General features: G+C 35.0%; 1 protein-coding gene across 2 annotated transcripts in view; it reads left to right on the forward strand.

Moving 5' to 3' along the window:
- LOC136037302 (autophagy-related protein 16-1-like) overlaps nt 1–20,562 on the forward strand; it is a 226,882-nt gene that overhangs the window by 205,316 nt on the left and 1,004 nt on the right. For both annotated transcript variants that reach the window (XM_065719949.1, XM_065719950.1), the window contains one exon: nt 9,249–9,395. In XM_065719949.1, the coding sequence (XP_065576021.1) occupies nt 9,249–9,395 (147 nt within the window). The remainder of the gene's footprint in view (nt 1–9,248; nt 9,396–20,562) is intronic.

The following is a 20,562-nucleotide window of genomic DNA, read 5'->3' on the forward strand; positions in this document are numbered from 1 at the left end:
AAAAATGATTTAATACACTGCTGTGTTTTATAAATTCCGCTGTGGCGAATTAATTCTTTACGAACTTTTTTATTATCTGATGAAAATTTTAATTTATTGCTTTTTTACTTATATTAACGCAGTGAGGTTTAATTTGCTGTGTTAGTCTAGTCATTTTAGCCAAATAGGGTAAGAATCTTGGAATTTGAGATAGTCAATTATGAACTCGCATAAACTTTTATTGTGACACGCTAAAATTTGTCTCAAAACCGGCCTATCGTAGGGTGGCCGCGACTACAGATTTCAAATATTATGCACGTTTTTCGCAAATATCTCAGTTTCTGTGGGTTTTATGCTATGTGTATTTAATGTAAACACTTCATATTTAATATAAAAATATCTACAATTTTTTAAAAGTTTTTTTCTGTGTTCAATCTTGTTCATTTTATTTAGAGGGTAGTGAGGGTGCGATGTTTATTTAAATAGTGTACTATCCTGTAATATTAGTAATGTTATCCAGTCAATTTAGAACAATATTATTTTTAATATTTTATTTTATTCTTAAAATATATGTTTCTTTAATAATTCGTATCATTATCTTCGCCTCTTTCTCTTCCCCAAACAGTATACTTTTTTGTTAGACGTTTTTTTGAAGCATCCCACTTAAAGACTTATTTTTAACAGAGCGTAGATTATTAAAGATAAAATCAGGGTAAGGGTGCCAATTCTCGAAAATGCAGAGGGGGGGGGAATGTATTTTCCAAAATCTAGGAAGAGGGCAACTTTTTTTTTACTTTTCGATGGAAACACCAAAAAAGTGAATTTTCAATGTAAGACGTAAACATAGTGGTTGCGGTTGGCGTGCTGGATTTGGAATCCTTTGCCGAAGGGCGTGGGCTCGATTATTGGCGTCGCCATTTATTTGGCCAGGTGCTTGACTCTTAAGCTCAGCCAGAGTCGACCCAGCTCTAAATGCTTGTCTGAGAAATCTGGGGAAGGTAAGTTGGAAGGGTGGGGGAAAACACAGGATGGCTAGCCTCTCTCCCCCCGCCCCATTGGAATTCCTAGCTGGAAGGCCTTGAAACAGAGATCAGCTTCGCCAGTTTAGATTTTAAGGATCTAGTGCTCTTTACGCTAAAGTTTTTAATTGCTTTAAAAAGCAGAATTGTGGCAAAGCGTCAAACTTTAGCGTAAAGGGCAAGGGATTGCGGATGGGACAACCCATTTCATATACGGAATAATTTCTGTTCGTTTTAAGTTTTAATGTCGCTCCTTACTTGCAGTTAAAAAAACTAGTTTTTTTTATGTAATTCCTGAACGTTTTTGAATTAATGCATGTTTGGTTTTGGCTCTCCACACATAAATTATTAAAATGAAATTTGCATTTTAATTCCTTTTTTGGCTAAATGGCTTTCTCTTAGTCTTGATTAGACGATTTTGAGAAATAAGGGATGGGTAAGGAGGCCTAGTTGCCATGCAGTTTTTCGGTTACATAAAAAGGCAACTATAAATTTTAATTTTTAACCAATTTTTTTAGTAGTAAAAAATATACGTAACTTAAGAATTAGCTTACGTAACAAAATTTTATATTCTTAAATTTTATTATGTATATGAGGGGCTTGTACCCTCGTTAATACCTCGCTCTTTGCACTAAATCGTAAGTTTTGTCCCAATTCTTTAAGAATGACCCCAGAGTCCAAAAGGCCGTAGAATAAATAGTTGAAATTACTAAAAATACTGTAGCATAAAGAGCGCGGTATTTATCTCCTCATAAATACCTCGCTCTTTATGCTAAAGTATTTTTAGAACCCCTCATATGCGTAATAATCTCTGTTCGTTTTAAGTTTCAACGCTACTCCTTACTTTCAATTGAAAAAAAAACTTTTCCATGTTAATTTTTTCATTGTTTTTTTATAGTAATTTTAGAAAACCCTGCGCCCTTTTCATTAAATTTCTGTTCCCCCATGAAATATTTGTCTAAGGAAAGATCCTCCAACATAGCTCCCTCCCCTCAATCCAACCCCCAAGACAAAAAAAAATGCCCTGAAAACGCTGTACACTTCCCAGTAACCCTTTATTATATGTAAACACTGGCTGAAGTTTGTAACTTGCAGCCCCTCCCTCGGGGACTGTGGGGGAGTAAGTCATTCCCAAAGACATAGTTATTACGGTTTTTGACTATGCGGAACAAAATGGCTATCTCAAAATTTTGATCCGTTGACTTTGGAGAAAAAATGAGCGTGGGTGGGGACCTAGGTGCCCTCCAATTTTTTTGGTCACTTAAAAAGGGCACTAGAACTTTTCATTTCCGTTAGAATGAGCCCTCTTGCGACATTCTAGGACCACTTGGTCGATACGATGAACCCTGGGGAAAAAAACAACAAGAAAACAAACAAATAAACACGCACCTGTGATTTGTCTTCTGGCAAAAAATACGAAATTCCACATTTTTGTAGATAGGAGCTTGAAACTTCTACATTAGGGTTCTCTGATACGCTGAATCTGATGCTGTGATTTTTGTTAAGATTCTATTACTTCTAGGGGTTGTTTCCCCCTATTTTTTAAAATAAGGCAAATTTTCTCAGGCTCGTAACTTTTGATGGGTAAGCCTAAACTTGATTAAACCTATATATTTAAAATCAGCGTTAAAATGCAATTCTTTTGATGTTTTGGTTGCTATTGAGCCGGGTCGCTCCTTACTACAGTTTGTTACCACGAACTGTTTGATTATTGGTTTAACTGAGCGTTTTTCTTTTAACTGTCCCATTAAACGTAAAACCGATCAAGAGGACATAGAAAAATAATAGTAAAAATTATTTGGATTTAAAAATATTTTTAATCAATTTATGTCACAGATTTGAGACTAATGGTATGTCTAGTATAATAAAATCTTTAAATAAGTTATCAAGGACTAACTTAATAAAATTATTCTGGATTGTAAAAAATAATACATGTAATTCTAAAAGTAAATTAATTTACGAAGCAGTTTGCATTTTATCTAAAACAAAACTTATTTCAAATTATAATAAATCTGATAAGAACGATAGTAAGGATAAGAGATTATATTTATCAATAAATTTAGTAATAAGCAAATAGGAGATATTAATATACCTGGGATTTTAAACCAGTGGAGAGTGAAAAATGCCTTTCTAAGTAATTTGATATATAAGGATAGTCCGATTTTAAAGTATAAATTCTTAAAAACGATAGGGTAAATGATTTTTCACTCCAATATAATACTTTAAAAAGTTGATAAGAGAGTAAGTGGAAACCGGTTTGTAATTGCGAGCAATTTTTAAAGGTAAAGAATACGGAATTGGACTTTATAGTCCCTACTGGTGGTGCTGATCTCCGTTTATTGCAATGGGGGGGGGGGCTGGGGTCCAGCTATACTGTGTTTTTGCACACCCTTACTGTTTACCTTCCCCAGATTTCTCCAGGTACCCATTTAGAGCTGGGCCGACTCTGGCTGAGCCCCATTGACCCCTGTCCCCAACCAAATAATTGGGTATATTAGGATTCGAACCCTCACCCTCTCAGAAGAAAGATCCTAAATTCAGCGCACCAATCCACTCGGCTAGGACGGCCCGAGCAATTTTTACAAAACGTAAATCAAACTTTCAGGGAATTTGTCCATTATACAGCAACTTGATCTTCAAAATATAATGATAATGGGGTCTAAATTCCGTCTTTCCTACCACATATAGCCAACAAGTATTCTTTCTGGGTTAAATAATGATTTTCTATTCTCATACCATGGTAGCAAATGAAGTAAAAAACTCAAACAGCGGAACAAGTCGAGGTTGAGCTCGATTTCTTTTTTTTTTTTTTTTTTTAGTAAAATTTACAACAAACTAGATAGAAATAAGACAGAGCTGTCGCAACAGGTCGAATATAGTTTCGCTATTGCTTTACGGTTATATTTACTCCTATTAGCAACCTACGGCTAAGTGACTAAGAGTGTGTTCCTGGTGGATAATCGAATTAACTGCGAACCTGGAATGTTTTATTAGCTAATGCCTTTGTACGCTTTATAATTAGTTATGAGAATATTAATAGCGAATAAACTATGAGCAATATGAAGTAATGAGCCTTAATGCTCATTACTTCTCATTTGACTGGTCATTTGCTTCCATTTTTCCAAACTTGATGATGATTGTGCAGAAGTTAATGCACTAAATGCGTTAATTAACTGTGTTTACAAAAAAATTAATAAGAAGTTAAATTTAGGTTGTACCAGCCGTTAATTGTCTTTCCCCTGGAATTAAAAACTTTAATTTCTAGTAAATATTACTAGCTTTTGTCGAGCCTGGAACGCGCCCTATGAGACTTCGTTAATGCAAAGTGCTTAAAATGACTGATCGTTTAATCGTCATGTTTTTACAATTGCTAAAAACTAACAACAATTTGACTATTCGATTTATACATCTTCATCATCTTTACTAGCAATGTTACCTGTCCACTGTCATTTTTTCACCCTCGTTTGCTGATGATAAACAATCCTGGTTATTTTCATAATCAGCCTCTTAATAGAGAATAAATACTAAGGCAACACCAAAACATATGAGGCCACAGTGGTTCACGCTCCACCTTCACCACAACCTATTCAAGGCATTCGTCTTCTCAAGGAGTCCAATTTTCTTATCCTTTCTTACGATCCCTTCCAACTCCATTCGGGGACGGGACCATTCAGGGACGACATAGATAGATGGTCAAGAAGGAAATCTATCATCATTCATCTTCAAAACGTGTTGTAGCAACCTCAACCTTACTCTCATTAGAGCCCTAGAAAGTGGGATAGAGCACATTTTTCGTATTGCTTACTGTTGAGTATCATGTTAATTAATAATAAATTTATAAATAAAAATAATCAAGAAATTAATAATAATAAATAATTAATTAAGTTAAAATGAATAATAAAAAGTAATTAGTTGCATTTCAGACAAAAAATAAGAACTTAGACGCAAGCACCATCAAATCCCCGTGCCCTAGAAAAAAAAATCCTGTATTTGCCCTAGTTTCCTCTTATGATCTCCTTATACCGGTTGACTTGCTTTTTTGTGCTTCTATGCACAATACCAGCTTTTTTTGTGCGTGTGTGCTGTTTTTAGTTTCTATGCATAAACTATTAATCTTTTCGGTCAGTTAAATACTGAAATTACCTGAAGGCTGGAGCAAATCTGTATGCTGTTTGATTTTACGGTTGATTCCTTCTATCACCTATATTGGCTTGATGTAAGCGGAAATAAATATTAGTTTGTTTCAAAATTAGCTTGTATTTTCTAATAATGTGGGCAATGGTTACCTATTGACCTAAAGGATGCAATAATTCATTTTAGTCATAGACAATTGCGAATAGTACCGCTAGGTTTTTGGTCATAAAGTCGAAAAGTTGGCTAAAGTCGCGGTGTCAAATTTCATGATTATAACTGAATATTGCGACTGGATTTCTGGTCTACTGGCCTTTTTGGTCCATTTTTGTTCTCGCTCTTAATGAAAGTTTAGTCTTAAGCTTCCCTGGCTTTATCAACTAGGTTTGGGCAAAGATTACGACATTGGGTTTAACAGTCCCTACCGGCCGTGCTGAACTGCCCATCTCCACTTCATGGCCCTTCAGCCAGGAAGTGCTTTCACACACCTTTCTTATTTATCTTCCCCAATTTTTCCAAGTAGAAATCTGGAAAAATCTCGACTCTGGCTGAGCTTGACAGTCACGTCACTGACCTCCGTTTAAAACCAAATAACCAGTGACACCAGGACTCGAACCCATGTCCTCACGGACAAAGAATTTCCCGTCTAGCGTGTTAATCACTCGACTAGGATTGGCTCCTGGATTTGGGGGGACTCACACCTATCCTGATTTCTTTCGACTTTTGCAGATACCTTGCAAAATATGTTTCTTACTTCTTTAAATATTTTGTATCCTTGATTATGAATTTATTTAATATACATAGGACATAAAATTTAAGTTTTTGCTGCCTTTGGACTCGTCTTATGTCTAGTGGCGTAATTTCGTCAAAATCTTAGGATGGGGGGCAAAGTTGAAGCCAATTTTCCCAAATCAAGTGAAAATGACAGTGAAAACTGTAAAATGATCCATATATTACCATAAAGGCAAAGATATACTAAAGAAAATTGACCTGTTTCTCTGGATTGTACAGGCTTATCTTAATATTGACAATATTTTTTGCAGAAACAGAATTTCAGCTGGGGGGGGGGGCAAACTGAGGTCTTGGGGAAAACTTGGGTCCGGAGGGCAAACTTGAGTCTGGAGAGGGCAGTTGCCCCCTTGTCCCATAGCAAATTATCCCGCAGCTTATGTCTATTCATACCTGATTTCCTAAGATGTTTCTTTTAATTGTATAAATATACAGCGACTTTTCCGTCAGTGCTGCAACGTCGAACCATGAAAACAAACAACCAAAACTAACAAGTAAAATTTGACAACGGTTTTCGCTTAAACTTCAGCAATATTTTGATTCTCAAAAACAAATACTCCTTCAAAGGAAAGCTACATCTTCTTAAGCTATGCTGCTCCATATATCTTTAGTTGATTTTTTTTTTCTAATTTTTCACCCATGTTTCTTATTTTTTACTTTGGCACCCTTTACCACCCAAAACTATATAAATGCATAGGGCGATTTTTTTTAGTAAAAACTTGAAATTCCTTATTCTTTAAAAGACATTTTTAAAGAATTTTTAGTTTATAAAATTTTTTTATTTTTAAATAATTTTTAAAGATATATATGGTTGTCTAAGTTTCCACGTTTCCAGTTCAAACAGTGAGATTTCATTTTCAGTGCCATTGCTGTTCTAAAAAGTGGCGTGACCTGCCACCATAATGGCAGTTTAGTGGAATGGGAGGAAAATAAAAATCAACAACTTTTTTATAATCCAAACAAGAGTATTCAACTGCATATAACCTGCTGTTTTGTTCTTGGTATTCTAAAAAGTGGCAGTGGTATATAATTCCACCATTGTGGTGGTTTAATTGAGTAGGATACAAAAAAACAAAAACAAAAAAAACAACATCTCCTTTATAATCCAAACAAGAATATTCAACTGCATGTGACTTGCTTTTTTGTTCTTGTTATTCCAAAAATTAGCAGAGTTATATAATGCCACCATTGTGGTAGTTTAATGGAGTAGGAGACAAAAAACAACAACCCCTTTATAATCCAAACAAGACTATTCAACTGCATGTGACATGCTGTTTTGTTCTTGGCATTCTAAAAAATGGCAGTTGCACGTACTGCCACCATAGTGACAGTTTAGTGGAATGGGAGAAACAAAAATCAGCAACTTCTTTATAATCCAAACAAGAAAACTCAACTGCATGTGACTTGCTTTTTTGTTCTTGTTATTCCAAAAATTAGCAGTTATATAATGCCACCATTGTGGTAGTTTAATGGAGTAGGAGACAAAAAACAACAACCCCTTTATAATCCAAACAAGACTATTCAACTGCATGTGACATGCTGTTTTGTTCTTAGCATTCTAAAAAATGGCAGTTGCACGTACTGCCACCATAGTGGCAGTTTAGTGGAATGGGAGAAACAAAAATCAGCAACTTCTTTATAATCCAAACAAGAAAACTCAACTGCATGTGACTTGCTTTTTTGTTCTTGTTATTCCAAAAATTAGCAGTTATATAATGCCACCATTGTGGTAGTTTAATGGAGTAGGAGACAAAAAACAACAACCCCTTTATAATCCAAACAAGACTATTCAACTGCATGTGACATGCTGTTTTGTTCTTGGCATTCTAAAAAATGGCAGTTGCACGTACTGCCACCATAGTGACAGTTTAGTGGAATGGGAGATACAAAAATCAACAACTCCTTTATAATCCAAACAAGAAAATTCAACTGCATGTGATCTGTTGTTTTGTTCTTGGTACTCTAAAAAAGTGGCATGGTATATACTGCCACCATAGTGGTAGTTTTATGCAGTGAGAGACTAAAAAAATAAAATAAAGTCTGTTCATCGATAATCCAAGCCAGAATATTCAACTACATATGACCTGCTGTTTTGTTTTTATGTTTCTCAAAATTTTATTACTGCCATCTTTGATTCTATATTTGTCAATTAATCTTGTGCTTCGTGTTGCAGAAGAAACAAACATTTATTAATTGTAAATAATAAAACTGGAATAAAAAAAAAACTTGCTTTCAAAAAGGACTAAAAAGTAAAAAATCTTGAGAATCCATTAATATAACGAGGGGTGTGAAACGGATTAGGCTGTACATAACATAGACATCAAATTGACCTAATTTATAAATGCATAAGTGAAATAGGGTCACTGAAATGAGTAAAATGAGTTAAATAGATCAAGTTTTCTAAAACCCAATCCGTTCTGCACCCCTCGTTCTCACTTACACTCACAGATTCTCGAGAAAAAATCATTTCTACTTTCTAGTCCATTTTGAGCACGAGTTTTAAACAGAAAAATATCACGTTTATTATTTTCGACTCTTAGTGTTCTCTAAGGCTAAAAAATATAGTCTTCCTAAAGATTCGAACTTGAATTACCGCGAACACAGGCAAGTGCTCTAACCACTGCGCTACCACATCTTGTATAATGCCTTTTGCTTCATAGTTTTTGCTGTGCCGAATTTATGATTCATTACCAGTTTGTGTATCATCTGAATCTAGTAGCGAAACAGGTCTAGTTATGTGTTTTGACACTTCTTTTACCTATAATCAGAGCTCTGAACCATCGGGAGTATCTAATTTCAGTCAGCTGGTTATTTATGAAAAATATTAAGAGGGCAGGTGGGGAGCATACAAGAGGAGATGTTTTTATGTTGTATCATAGCATTGTCATCGGAAGCAGCTATACGGATAAAGACTTGAAAATAATTGAACATTCAGAGGTGATCACAAATGGCTCACAAACTTAATCCAGTCTACGTGATAAAAGTACAAACCAAAAATTCAGTGAATTGTTGAGTTAATGGGAGAAAGGCGGGATGGTTTTATTTCCAATTTTAATAAATATCTACTAGAAAAATATAACACAGGTTATATGAAGCAGCACGTGACCTTTTTAAAGGTTAGTGAGATGAGAATGGTAGAAGCAGCTTAAGCTGTAGAGGCGAATATTTTGAGAGAAATATATCTAATCAAAAGACTGTGATATGCTGGATAAAGGTGTTAAACTGACAGCTATTAATAATTGTTATACCTCTTTCGGCGCTTTTCATCTTTCATATATTTCATTCTTCAATGAAAAATTTATTTTCAACTTGAAAAATGTTTTGTTACAGGGATGATAGACTAAAAGTTGGTTTTGATTGGTCAAGAGCCTGCTTTAGCTCCAGTGGTCAACAGGTGACTGTCGGAGGCGCAGACGGGTCTGTGTTTATCTGGGATACAACATCTGGAAAATTAGAAAGATATCTAAAGGAACACCAGTGAGTTTTCTACCCTTTATAGCACTTCATTATTTATTCTCTCTCTATCTTTTTACTATAAACTCAAAATTTTCCGATCGATAAAAAAATCTGAGAAATTGGATAAAGTGAAAGCCATGTATGCCTTGCATTGAACGAATTCAATCACTATTTTTCATCTAAAAATATACAGATTTTCAACCCCATTAATTATTTTGTGACTTACCACTTGTCTTGGTGCTTACCAGGCTCATACCTGCACGCATGAAGGGAAAGGGGGAATTTTCTTCTAAGAAAGATCTAAAAAAAACCTCTCCCATATAAAGAAAAAAGTAGCGGCCTGAAATATAATTTCTAAATTTTTTGACCGCGTTCCCCAAGAGAAAAATCTGTTTTTCCTCACTCTTCTCTCTCAGACATGCACGTAAGACCATGTTTATTGATGATTTCTAGGGGGACAATATTACCTCATACGATAAGGAAAGGCTAATGATCTTGTGCTCATCGTCTGAAGAGGAGGTTTTTAATCTATTAATGACCTGCTATTCTTTTTCTATTTTCAATCCAACCTCCTAGCCTTTCAGTGGTAATAGCTTATTTATATTGCCTCATAAGAGAAGGACAGGTCAATTACTTATCCTCTGCAGAGATTTTTAATCTAAAAAAGACCTGCTATTTTTTCCTATTTTTAATCCAACCTCCCTTCCTTTCAATGGTAATAACTTATTTATATTGCCTCTTAAGAAAAGGACAGGCCAATGGTCTTTTACTTATCCTCTGCAGAAGTCTTTAATCTAAGAAATTAATGTAAAAAAAAAGTTTTCTGAGGGAAGTAAAGAGAAAAGTTTAAACTTAAAACGAAAAAAAAATATTACTTCACCGCCTATCTGATATATATGTTACCGTTCTGATTAATATCGACATTCAGCGGTGAATGTCCGAAATTCTCTTTTCTCTACTTGGATTCAATTAGCTTTACGAGGCAGCTTTTTCTGTCTTATGCAAGCTATGATGGTAAAAGTTAAGGTTAGGTTAGATTATGTTAGTTTAGGTTATGTTAGATTAGGTTAAATTTGGTTCTAAATATCATAAATTGGTTAAAAACCTAAGCTAACTTTACCTAATCAAATACAACCTAGCCTGTCATCATCAAACCTTGCATTAAATCAAAAAAGTGAACTGGTAACGCTGAGTAAATCCAAGGAAAAAAAGGTATTTCCATGTATAATCTTCCATACAACAGTTCAATAATTACGCAACAATCTACAAATCCCACAAATACCCCATGAACTGTAGGAGGGGGATTATGAAAAAGATCACATAACAGCAGTGACGCCATAGGCACTTTAAAGTGGCTCATAACCGCTACTCTTTTCTTCCTTAATCGTTTAAAATCACGGTGAAGTTTAACTGCGATTCCCTCAAGGCGCAGGTATTACTAATTTTCTTCAGGATTCAGGTGTTTGTTGCGTAATATGGAGTGTTTTCTAAAAGATGCTGGTTATTGTTACATAATAAAGAATGTTTTCTTCAAGATTTCTTTTGGTTTTGTTTAAAATAACCTACGAGAGTCAGGGGAAAAGCCTTCAGAGGCCCTGCCAAATCAAGGTGCAAACCTAGACGTTACATCATGGTTTCTTTTTATGTTTAAACCCAAGGGTGTAAGAAAAAAACCTTCAGGACCCTCCCAAGTAGGGACATAGTCCAAATTGATCACAACTCAATATTTTTCTGCTTCACACACATGACCCTTGTTCTCTTTGGCTTTGGAGAACAAAGGGATTTCTCGCTATTTCCAGGAACAAGGAGCAAATCGTTACGTGATCATGTGAATATCAGACAGTTGAAGACAAGCCTGAGATATACGAGAAAAAACTAAAAAAAAGAAAAAAGTTTCAGAAACATTTTAGGCAAGATAGTTAGCATCAAACCAAATTGAAACTCTCTCAAAGAGGTCCACTAAATTTTTACGAACCTCAACCTCTGTTCTCCCAGAAGTAATAAGGGTGGTATCATCGGAAAAAGTAACAAGAGAATCCGAGGTATACAATCAATGGTTATGGGACCGTGATTGGAAAAAAACACCCGATACCGGTACACCTGTCATCGATACGCCCGAAATCAACTTCGTTCTTCACTTCCTTCAGAAAAACTTGTTTTTTTTTTAAAGTTAGTCTTGGCCTGTTTTTAATTAAAAACTCGTCAATTAGAAATCTCATTCGCCCACTCGCTTGCAAATTCTATGGACATAATTCTTTTAATTTTTTGGTCTCCAATTTCCTTCAAGCAGCTCACAAAACTGATAGACTATCTAAATTACTCTTATTGTATGACTATCTGCCTTATTTCTGCCCTATGATGATAGACTATTTTCAAGAAGTGAATTTAATCATTTTTATATAACTCTGAAAAAGTTATGCCAGCTCTCACGGAGACTATCTCAAGTCTTTCTATATTAAAAATGAATTGCAAACTAAAAATTTACTTCTAAGATTGGTATCGGGCATCAATTTCCTAGGTATTGTAGAAGTATCTATTTTTCTAAAGAATATTTTCATGGTTTTCAAAACCTAAGCATAATTTCAGTATCTATCATAAATTTTCGTGAAATTATATTCTTTAACCTGACTTCGGAACAAAGAAATTTCTATTGTTTATTTTTAATGGGTTACCAATACAGCTTTGAACGCCCATCGTCTCCAACAGTCATTTCTGACTCCTAGGTCCGAATTTACCTTCCCGGTACCACAAAATGCATTAGTAAGAGGGGCATTAAAAAATACGTGAAATTTTTGTTAACGAGGTATTGGCAACCGCTATGACTGGGAAGGATTTGTACTTGTGGAATTTTAGACTTGTACTTGTGGTTGTACTTTGTACTTGAGGGGGTCTCTGGATTTCCCCAAAAATAGTCTAAAAGAATGGAAGCATCACCTGGAGAAGTTATTTGACATTGAAGAAGGTTATATTGAAAAATCTATTGTAATATCCATTTTATGTTGAAAGATCCATTGTAATAAAAAAAAAAATCAATAATTAGTTACAAAATTCTGCTCTTTTTAAATACCCTTTCACTATTAGAAATATGAACCATACTTATATGGAACTAGCTAAGTATTTCTGCAAAATGTCAAGTTTAAAACAAAAAGTTTATTATCCTTACACTACAAAATAATACATGTTTAGGCACAAAAAACAGGATTGTAGTATGGAAGTAGCTGATCATTCCAACCAACATTGGTTTTGGTTTAACGTTTTGAATAAGGTTTTAATACCATGCAGAGCAGGCAAGAAAACTTGCTCTCTTCTATATTAAAAATGAACTGCACACTAAGTTACAATTTCTAAGATTTTTACCGCAGATCAATTTCCCTGGCGTTCTAGAACTAACCATTTTTCTAAAGAAGATTTTAAAGGTTTTCAAAACTGCTGCAACCCTGATGATCTGATATTTTTTTTCTATTTTTAATCCAACTTCTTTCCTTTCATGTGTACTAACTATATAGATATTCCCTCATAAGATAAGGAAAAGCCAAAGATCTTTTACCTGTCCTCTGCTGTGGAGGTCTTTAATCCAAAAATTATCTGTTATTTATTTGTTTATTAATAACAGATATGAAATTAAGAGGAATATTTCGCAACAAGATTATTAATTTAATTTTCTTTTTATCCCGTCCCTTCAGTGTTCTCATTGAAGCAACTCTATTTAGCTTCGATGGTGCTCAATCAAAGTAGCAACAATAGTATATATAGATATAGTCTTTTTTTTTCTTGGTTTTAGATTTTATTTAATTTTAGGGTATTTTAGATTTTATCTTTGTTTGTTAGCAGTGTTTCACGAAGGCGAAATATTTGCGTCGTATTAGTTTATCTTTTCCTTCTACTGGCCGTAGCCCCGTTTGTTTTCTTCATCTTGAGATTTTTTTCTCTCTCTCTCTTTGTTTTTGTTATGGCTAACCAGTTCGCCTTGAGATCTTTCACTATCCCTCCTCTTATTCTTCTAAAAAAATAATGAATAATTAAGGACCAAGCCAGATGAGAAATCTATGGTCTTCCGGGGATGCTCAGAGAATGGGTCTGTTTTAATCCTGTTGTAGATACTGAAACTGGGAAAAAAAAGAAGACACTTCTTTTCGAAATACCGAGAAAGGAAAGTTTCGTATTAAAGAATAGAAAGTTCCCGACACAGTTTTTTTGTTAATCTGATTTAGCCTTAAGCACTCTTTGAGTACCTTGGACAGTGCAACATACACAAGCGGGAACATACACAACCACATATATGCGACAAGCTTGAAAGCTTACCGTATTTGGTATTAATAAATAAATAAATATATCTTCAAAAACTAGGAAATCAATTATTAATGAAAAAGACCTCCATATACGATTATTGGTATTAGCTGGTGCAAAATAAGCTAAAGAAAAATATTAGAGATTTGTGGTCTCCAGGCAAGGGAGTATCTAGGATCTTTGAGCTGGGGGGGGGAGGGGTTACAAAAAACGCATCCAAAATTTGTTTTTATGCTTTTTTATTATGTTTTTATCAGTCGAACAAAAATTTCGAGGGAGGAGAGGTTCAAATCCAGTAACCCCTTGGGTAGCTTGTTTCCAGGTATGGATAAACCTAAGATTGGTACAGGGGAAACATATTTTGATTTTGATGCCCTTGGTACTTCAATACAGTGACTATCCTCAAAACTGATGCCGTTTCCAAATGAAAATGTTGACATTTTCTAAAAACACATTAGAGAAAGAAGAGAAACAAATTCTAACGTTCCTGTTTGGAAGAAGGAAAGAAATACGAAGAAGTCGAGAAAAATTATAGAAATTGAACCACACCTATGTATTTATTGATGTCACACAGCTCAAAACTCTTTTTTTTTCTCCCAGTTGCTCTGTAATATTCTTCTCGTATATCAACTATTTTTATATTATCTCTTTCAATATATTGGAATGTTAACCAGCCTGAGATCAATACACTGGCGAGTGATTTCTGCGTCCCATCTTATTCAGAGCTTCTTTTTTGTCACTTTCTCCGTGGGAATAGTTTTGTGCCAAGTTTTATCCCGCAGCGCAATACTTCTGACAAATACCTTTTTATTATTTTGTTTGTCCTTATTTTGAGTTCATTCGTCTTGAAATTACAGGTTATGTGCACTGATTTATGCTTTACCTCTGTATTATGGTAATGTTATAGTTGATTCGTCCGTATTTTGAAGCAATTTGTCTTTAAATTATGTCTTCATTTTTCTTTATATTATGCTTTATGCACCCTGCCCAGAGTGCTGGTACTGCTGCAGTCGACTCTGAGCTGCTCAGGGGCCGGCGACCCTTCCAGCAAAGTGTAATGTGGGAAAAACAGTCTGGTAACGACTCGAAACCCTGTTAGGAGGGTTAGCAGACCAAATGATGAGGATGAGACCAAGATTCATATTCCATTCTCATCTCCTGGGTGCAATGTGTTTTTGGAGAGATGCGAGATTTTGCCAAATCCGTTAGGCAGAAGTAGGGGTTCTCTTTCCAATAAACACTTATTTTTCGGAGTATTTAAAACCTGACAAAGTACCAAATGACCAGCTATCTTGAAGTATCTCTCGAGTATACTAGGTACATCAAAGTGTACATTTGCCCCTGGCTTTGCAGCAGAACAACTTATGAACAGGATTCAGATATGTAGAATCCATCTTTCTTCTACGAGCTCCAGGAGCTCGTCGATCTTAGCACCTACATACCCCCCTGGAAATAATCTCGTCTTGACCTATTCCTTATAGGCATCGTGGTTCCTTTGACGTAGACACTCGGGCACAAATTTTCCGATCGAAGGTCACGCTCCATCAACTTCATCTTTAAAAATAAAGTCACAAAGAAAGTTAACCCATCAGCTCTGGGAGTTTTGTTTCTTAACCACTCCATCTTTAAGGATCCAATATGGTAGGATCCGATTACTTTGCGCTAGAAAGCTGAAAACATACTCACATGATAAATTTCTTCCATTCAGGTTTATCATCTCTCCATAGAAGTACTGGAAAATGTTTATTGCTGAATATGGCATTGCGCAGCATACTGTTGCTCCCAAAACTCACTTGGACACTTCAACAGATTCAGAAAAAAAGACAAGTAGGGCAGGCTGTGTCACCGCCAGAGACCAACTGATATCTTTAAACGCAAAGTTTAATGTGAAATCAATGACTGTGTACAAGTGCATCTTCCCATTTTCTTTTTGGAAAATTCCCTCAATGTGCCACCCGTTTATCAAGGGGGCAAAACATACTCATGGACATCCTATGCCTTCTGATTGCCGCAAGGAGAAAACTATCTAGGCGAATCAAATGTGAAAAGCAGCTTTATCTGGTGCTCCACATCCGCCTGTAACTTGCTCCCCGATGGCTTTTTGCTATAAAAATACTTAGCGGATATTTTTTTAGGAGGGATCGAATAGATGCCTAAAATTAAGGGATTTACCTCGGTATATATATATATATATATATATATATATATATATATATATATATATATATATATATATATATATATATATATATATATATATATATAAATAAGTTGTCTGTCTGTGGATCAGGTGACGTCATGTTTCTGTGTCGACTGACGTCATGAAGTTAGTTGTCGTCATTTTTGCTATGACGGTGACGTCATTAAAGATATTTAAGACATATATGTTCACGTAGAAATCTATTAATGTTTAAGTTTAAAATGACTGATGAATGATGAACTTACAATGGCAAAAGCCGATGAAGATGCTCAAAGAGTCTATGCCAAAAAACTTGCTGCTGATAGAGAAAGTCAGAAAAGAAAGCATGCCGAGGAATCAAAAGAACAGCAAGGAAACAGGCTTGAGGCTAAAGAACGCAAAACCGCGCAGTTAGGTGAAGATCCACCTGGACAGCGAGAGTCAAAACATATCAAAACTGAAAATGATAGCGATGATGATTGGGTTTGGGACTTTGACTTGGATAAGGTCATCAATGCCTACCAGATTTTAGTTAAAAAACAAAGGTTCGGCAATATGTATTTCATAGTGAAGCTGAAAAATAAAGAAGAAAAAGAAAACTGAAAAAAGAAAAAATGTAAAAAACTAAAAAATACTAAAAAGAAAAAAACACTCAAAGAGAAATTACAGACCGGGAAACAAATGACGACCGGGACAGAGGGAATATAAATAACGACCGGGACACTCAAAGAGAAATTACAGACTGGGATACCGGGACACAAATGACGACCGGGACACAGGGAATATAAATGACGACCAGGACACAGGTATTTAAGAATATCGTTCAAAGACAAATTTTTAATTGTAAGAAGACCGTTGAAAGAGAAATTTCTAATTGTAAAATGACTGAAGAACCTACAATGGCAACACTCGAGGAAGCTGCTCAAAACGAATGTATTCAAGCCGAAGTAGCTGAGTTGGTAAAGCGTTATGTTTCAGGTTCTAGGTCCGAGAGGCTCCAGGTTTGAACCTTGGCTTTAGCATTAATACAAAAGAAGAAAAAAAATAAAAAAGGTAAAAACTACAAAAAAACTAAAAAGATATATATATATATATATATATATATATATATATATATATATATATATATATATATATATATTTATATATCTATCTATATATATAAAAATAAATTGTCTGTCTGTGGATCTGTCAGGTGACGCCATGTTTCTGTGTCGACTGACGAAATTACAGACCGGGACATCAGGACACAAATGACGACCGGGACACCGGCACATAGGGAATATAAATGACGACCGGGACACAAGGAATGTTCGATTAGCAATCACCATCAACAAAGCACCGGGATACAAATGACGACTGGGACACAGGGAGTATAAATGACGACCAGAACATAAGTAAAAAAATTAAAAACTAAAAAAAAGGTAAAAACTACAAAAAACTAAAAAGAAAAAAAACTAAAAACTAATAAAAAACTAAAAAAGCTAAAAAGCTAAAAAAAACTAAAAAAGAAAATAAAATGAAAAAGAAAACAAAATGAAAAATAAAGGAGAAAAACAAAACTAAAAAAAAAGAAAAAAAAACTAAAAAAAGGTAAAAAACTAAAACCTAAAAAATACCAATTCAAAAACGAATGTATATACAGACCGGGACACAAATGACGACCGGGACATGACGACCGGGACACAGGGACACAACTACAACAGGGACGCCGGGGGGCTCAGGGGGATATATAAATGACTATGGCGACACAGGGAATCGTCGATTAGCAATCACCATCAACAAAGCTCAAGGGCAATCATTAGAATCATGAGGTATAGATCTGAATACGGATTGTTTTCCCATGGACCATTATATGTTGCATGTTCAAGAGTCGTTAAACCTGACATTCTATTTATATGCACAGACAATGGGACAGCAAAGAATGTTGTACATTCGCAAGTTTTACGTAGTTAAAAACATATATATATATATATATATATATATATATATATATATATATATATATATATATATATATATATATATATATATATTCACAGGTGGGACATAGGGACACAACTACAATGGCGCGTAACTAATATGGCGCGTAACGACTTACGCGCGCGGGGGGGGCTTGGGGGGTTGCGCGAAGCGCCCCCACCAACTAGGTGTTGGGGTGGCGCGAAGCGCCACCCCAACAGCTAGTATATATATATATATATATATATATATATATATATATATATATATATATATATATATATATATATATATATATATATATATATATATATATATATATATATATATATGTATATACTGTCTCCCCTGGAGTCGATGGCTCTGGATTGGGTTTGGGTGTTTGTTAGAGGATTATTTCAATTATTGCAGTCTTAAGAGTTATTTCAGTTTTATTCATTGTTCGGTTTAAAATCGTGCGCTACTCTCCTGCCTAGCATGTGATTTTTGAGGTGGGAGATTTGATTTGATTTTTTCGTTTTTTTCATTTTTTGTTGATATTTTTTTTTAAATCTTTGTTTCCTCTCTGATTTTTTCTGGACATGCAGCCTTGCGGGGGAGACTATGTTGAAGAGTTTTTTTTTGCAAATTTATCATTGAATGAACTCTGAGTTTCGAAGCATTAAAAAAAATGGTCCTACATTTTTAACTTTGCTGTACTGATTCTCTATAACGTGACATATGGACCCTTGAGTTGGCAATCCTTTTATTCTTCGTATAGTTTCTGTACAACACAAATGACATTAGCCTTTTGACTTGTACGATCCGACTGACTGTTTTAGCTCAAATGCATCTTTGCTTTATACAGTCAAAAATTGTTCTCTTGCCTCATAAACTAGCTGAATGTTCTTTTTGTCCTTAAAAAGAAAACTAGAAATTCTGATTTTCGCTTGAACAAAGCACCACCCAGTATTCTAAACTCTGGATTGATACAATCATCCCTGGTAAACCCCTCCTCCTCCCTAGATATATAAAAAATAATAAATAAACATAAGTTGGCAACTCTCTTTCCCTGGAAAATTATTACACTCCGTCGATAGGGAATGAAGCTTCTGTTACGGAGTTCTCAGACATGTTGACATGTTTCTTGTAATTTGTTGTTTTCAAGCTTTAACTTTTCCGATTCTCAGTTACTGTTGGCGAGGATCGCATTCTATTTAAAGTTTGATACCATGAATGATATTGTAACTAGAACTAAACTGCCTAGTGTGATCGGAACAATATTTGATAAGGCGTATGTATACCTGTGTACAGATGGGGTTTCAATGATCAATTCATCACAGTAGTTGAAACTTGTTGCATGAAATTCTTTTGTTTCATATTTTCACCTCTTTCCCCCTTTAAAATATAAGTATTCAGCTTAAATCATGCTAATTAAAAGGAATAAGAAAATTATAATTTTTAGTAGGCTTAGCCTCATGAGACCTCTCTAAATCTTGTTTGAATTTTGAAAAAAAAAGTTTTTTCAAATGACAGTAAGGAGCAACATTAAAGCTTAAAATGAACGTTATTCCGTGTATGAGGGGGTTGGCCCTGCTCAATTCCTCGCTCGTTACGTTAAATTTTTTTAGTGCTTTAAAAAATCTTCTTATTCCAATTTAACTGCCCTTGTGTTTCACCAGTTGTTCATAAAGAATTTGGACAAAAAGTCAAACTAAAGCGCAAAGAGGGAGGACTTGAGCAGGGGGAAGCCCCCTCATACTTTGAATAATTTTTGTTTCCTTTAAGTTTTACTGTTGCTTAGCGTCCTGCTATTTCAAGTTTTTCTGGTTAAGAATTAAAATGTTGGATTGTAATTAAAATTTTGAACAACATTCGAAAATTTAGTTAACATTTTCAAGGACAATTGGGCACTGTTTGAAGCATCTACCTCCACCTACAGGGGAACCACCACCTCTCCTTCATAATAGCTGACGCGCACATTCATATCCCTTTATATAATTTAGCAAACGGAGAAGAAAATAAGTTCAATTAAATGAAACTTTAAAATAGAAGTCAGAAGCATTTTTTCGCATTAAGAACGGAGGTATCATCCCGGAGCACCATTGTTCAAGCTCATTTTAAGTAAAGGGAGATGAAAGGTTAAATTCTACCTATCCTCCCTCCCCATACCTCTTTCTATATTTCTCTGAAGGGTTATGGAGGGTAAAGACAATTTGAGTATTGAAATGCGCTATTTTAGGAATCTGCCCCGTCTCCTCCTAGACAATGGTTCAATCTAGGCTAACACCGTAAATATACCAAGTAACGTTGTTTTATGTATACGCATGATTAAGAAAAATATCCATGTTAAAACTACATATCGTATGGACTACCTGACTTTTCAGGAACGAATGGGCAAACATACGGCAATATTTTTTTCTGCAACTGGGAAGCTTTATATATAGGCTTTTGATATTTTTAAATCGATTATCTATCTCAGAATTTCCAGTAGATATGAACTTGATCCTCTTTGGGGCAAAATCGTAGTATGGTTCCACAAAATGGCAGAAAAGCCACTTTCCCGTGGTACAATCTTTTTGGTTTTCTAAACAGATACTATTTTAATTTCCGCTCGAATGAGTCCTCTCCCGATCTTCCAGGACCATTGGTTCGATACGATCACCCCTGGAAAAATGAAACACGCACCCATGATCTTTCTTCTGAAACATAAAGCAAAATTCCTGAGTTTGAGATCTCTACAATGGAGTTCCCTGATGCTCTTCATCTAATATTGTGATT

The sequence above is a fragment of the Artemia franciscana genome, chromosome 16 (assembly GCF_032884065.1).
Source record: "Artemia franciscana chromosome 16, ASM3288406v1, whole genome shotgun sequence".
Lineage (NCBI taxonomy): Eukaryota > Metazoa > Arthropoda > Branchiopoda > Anostraca > Artemiidae > Artemia > Artemia franciscana.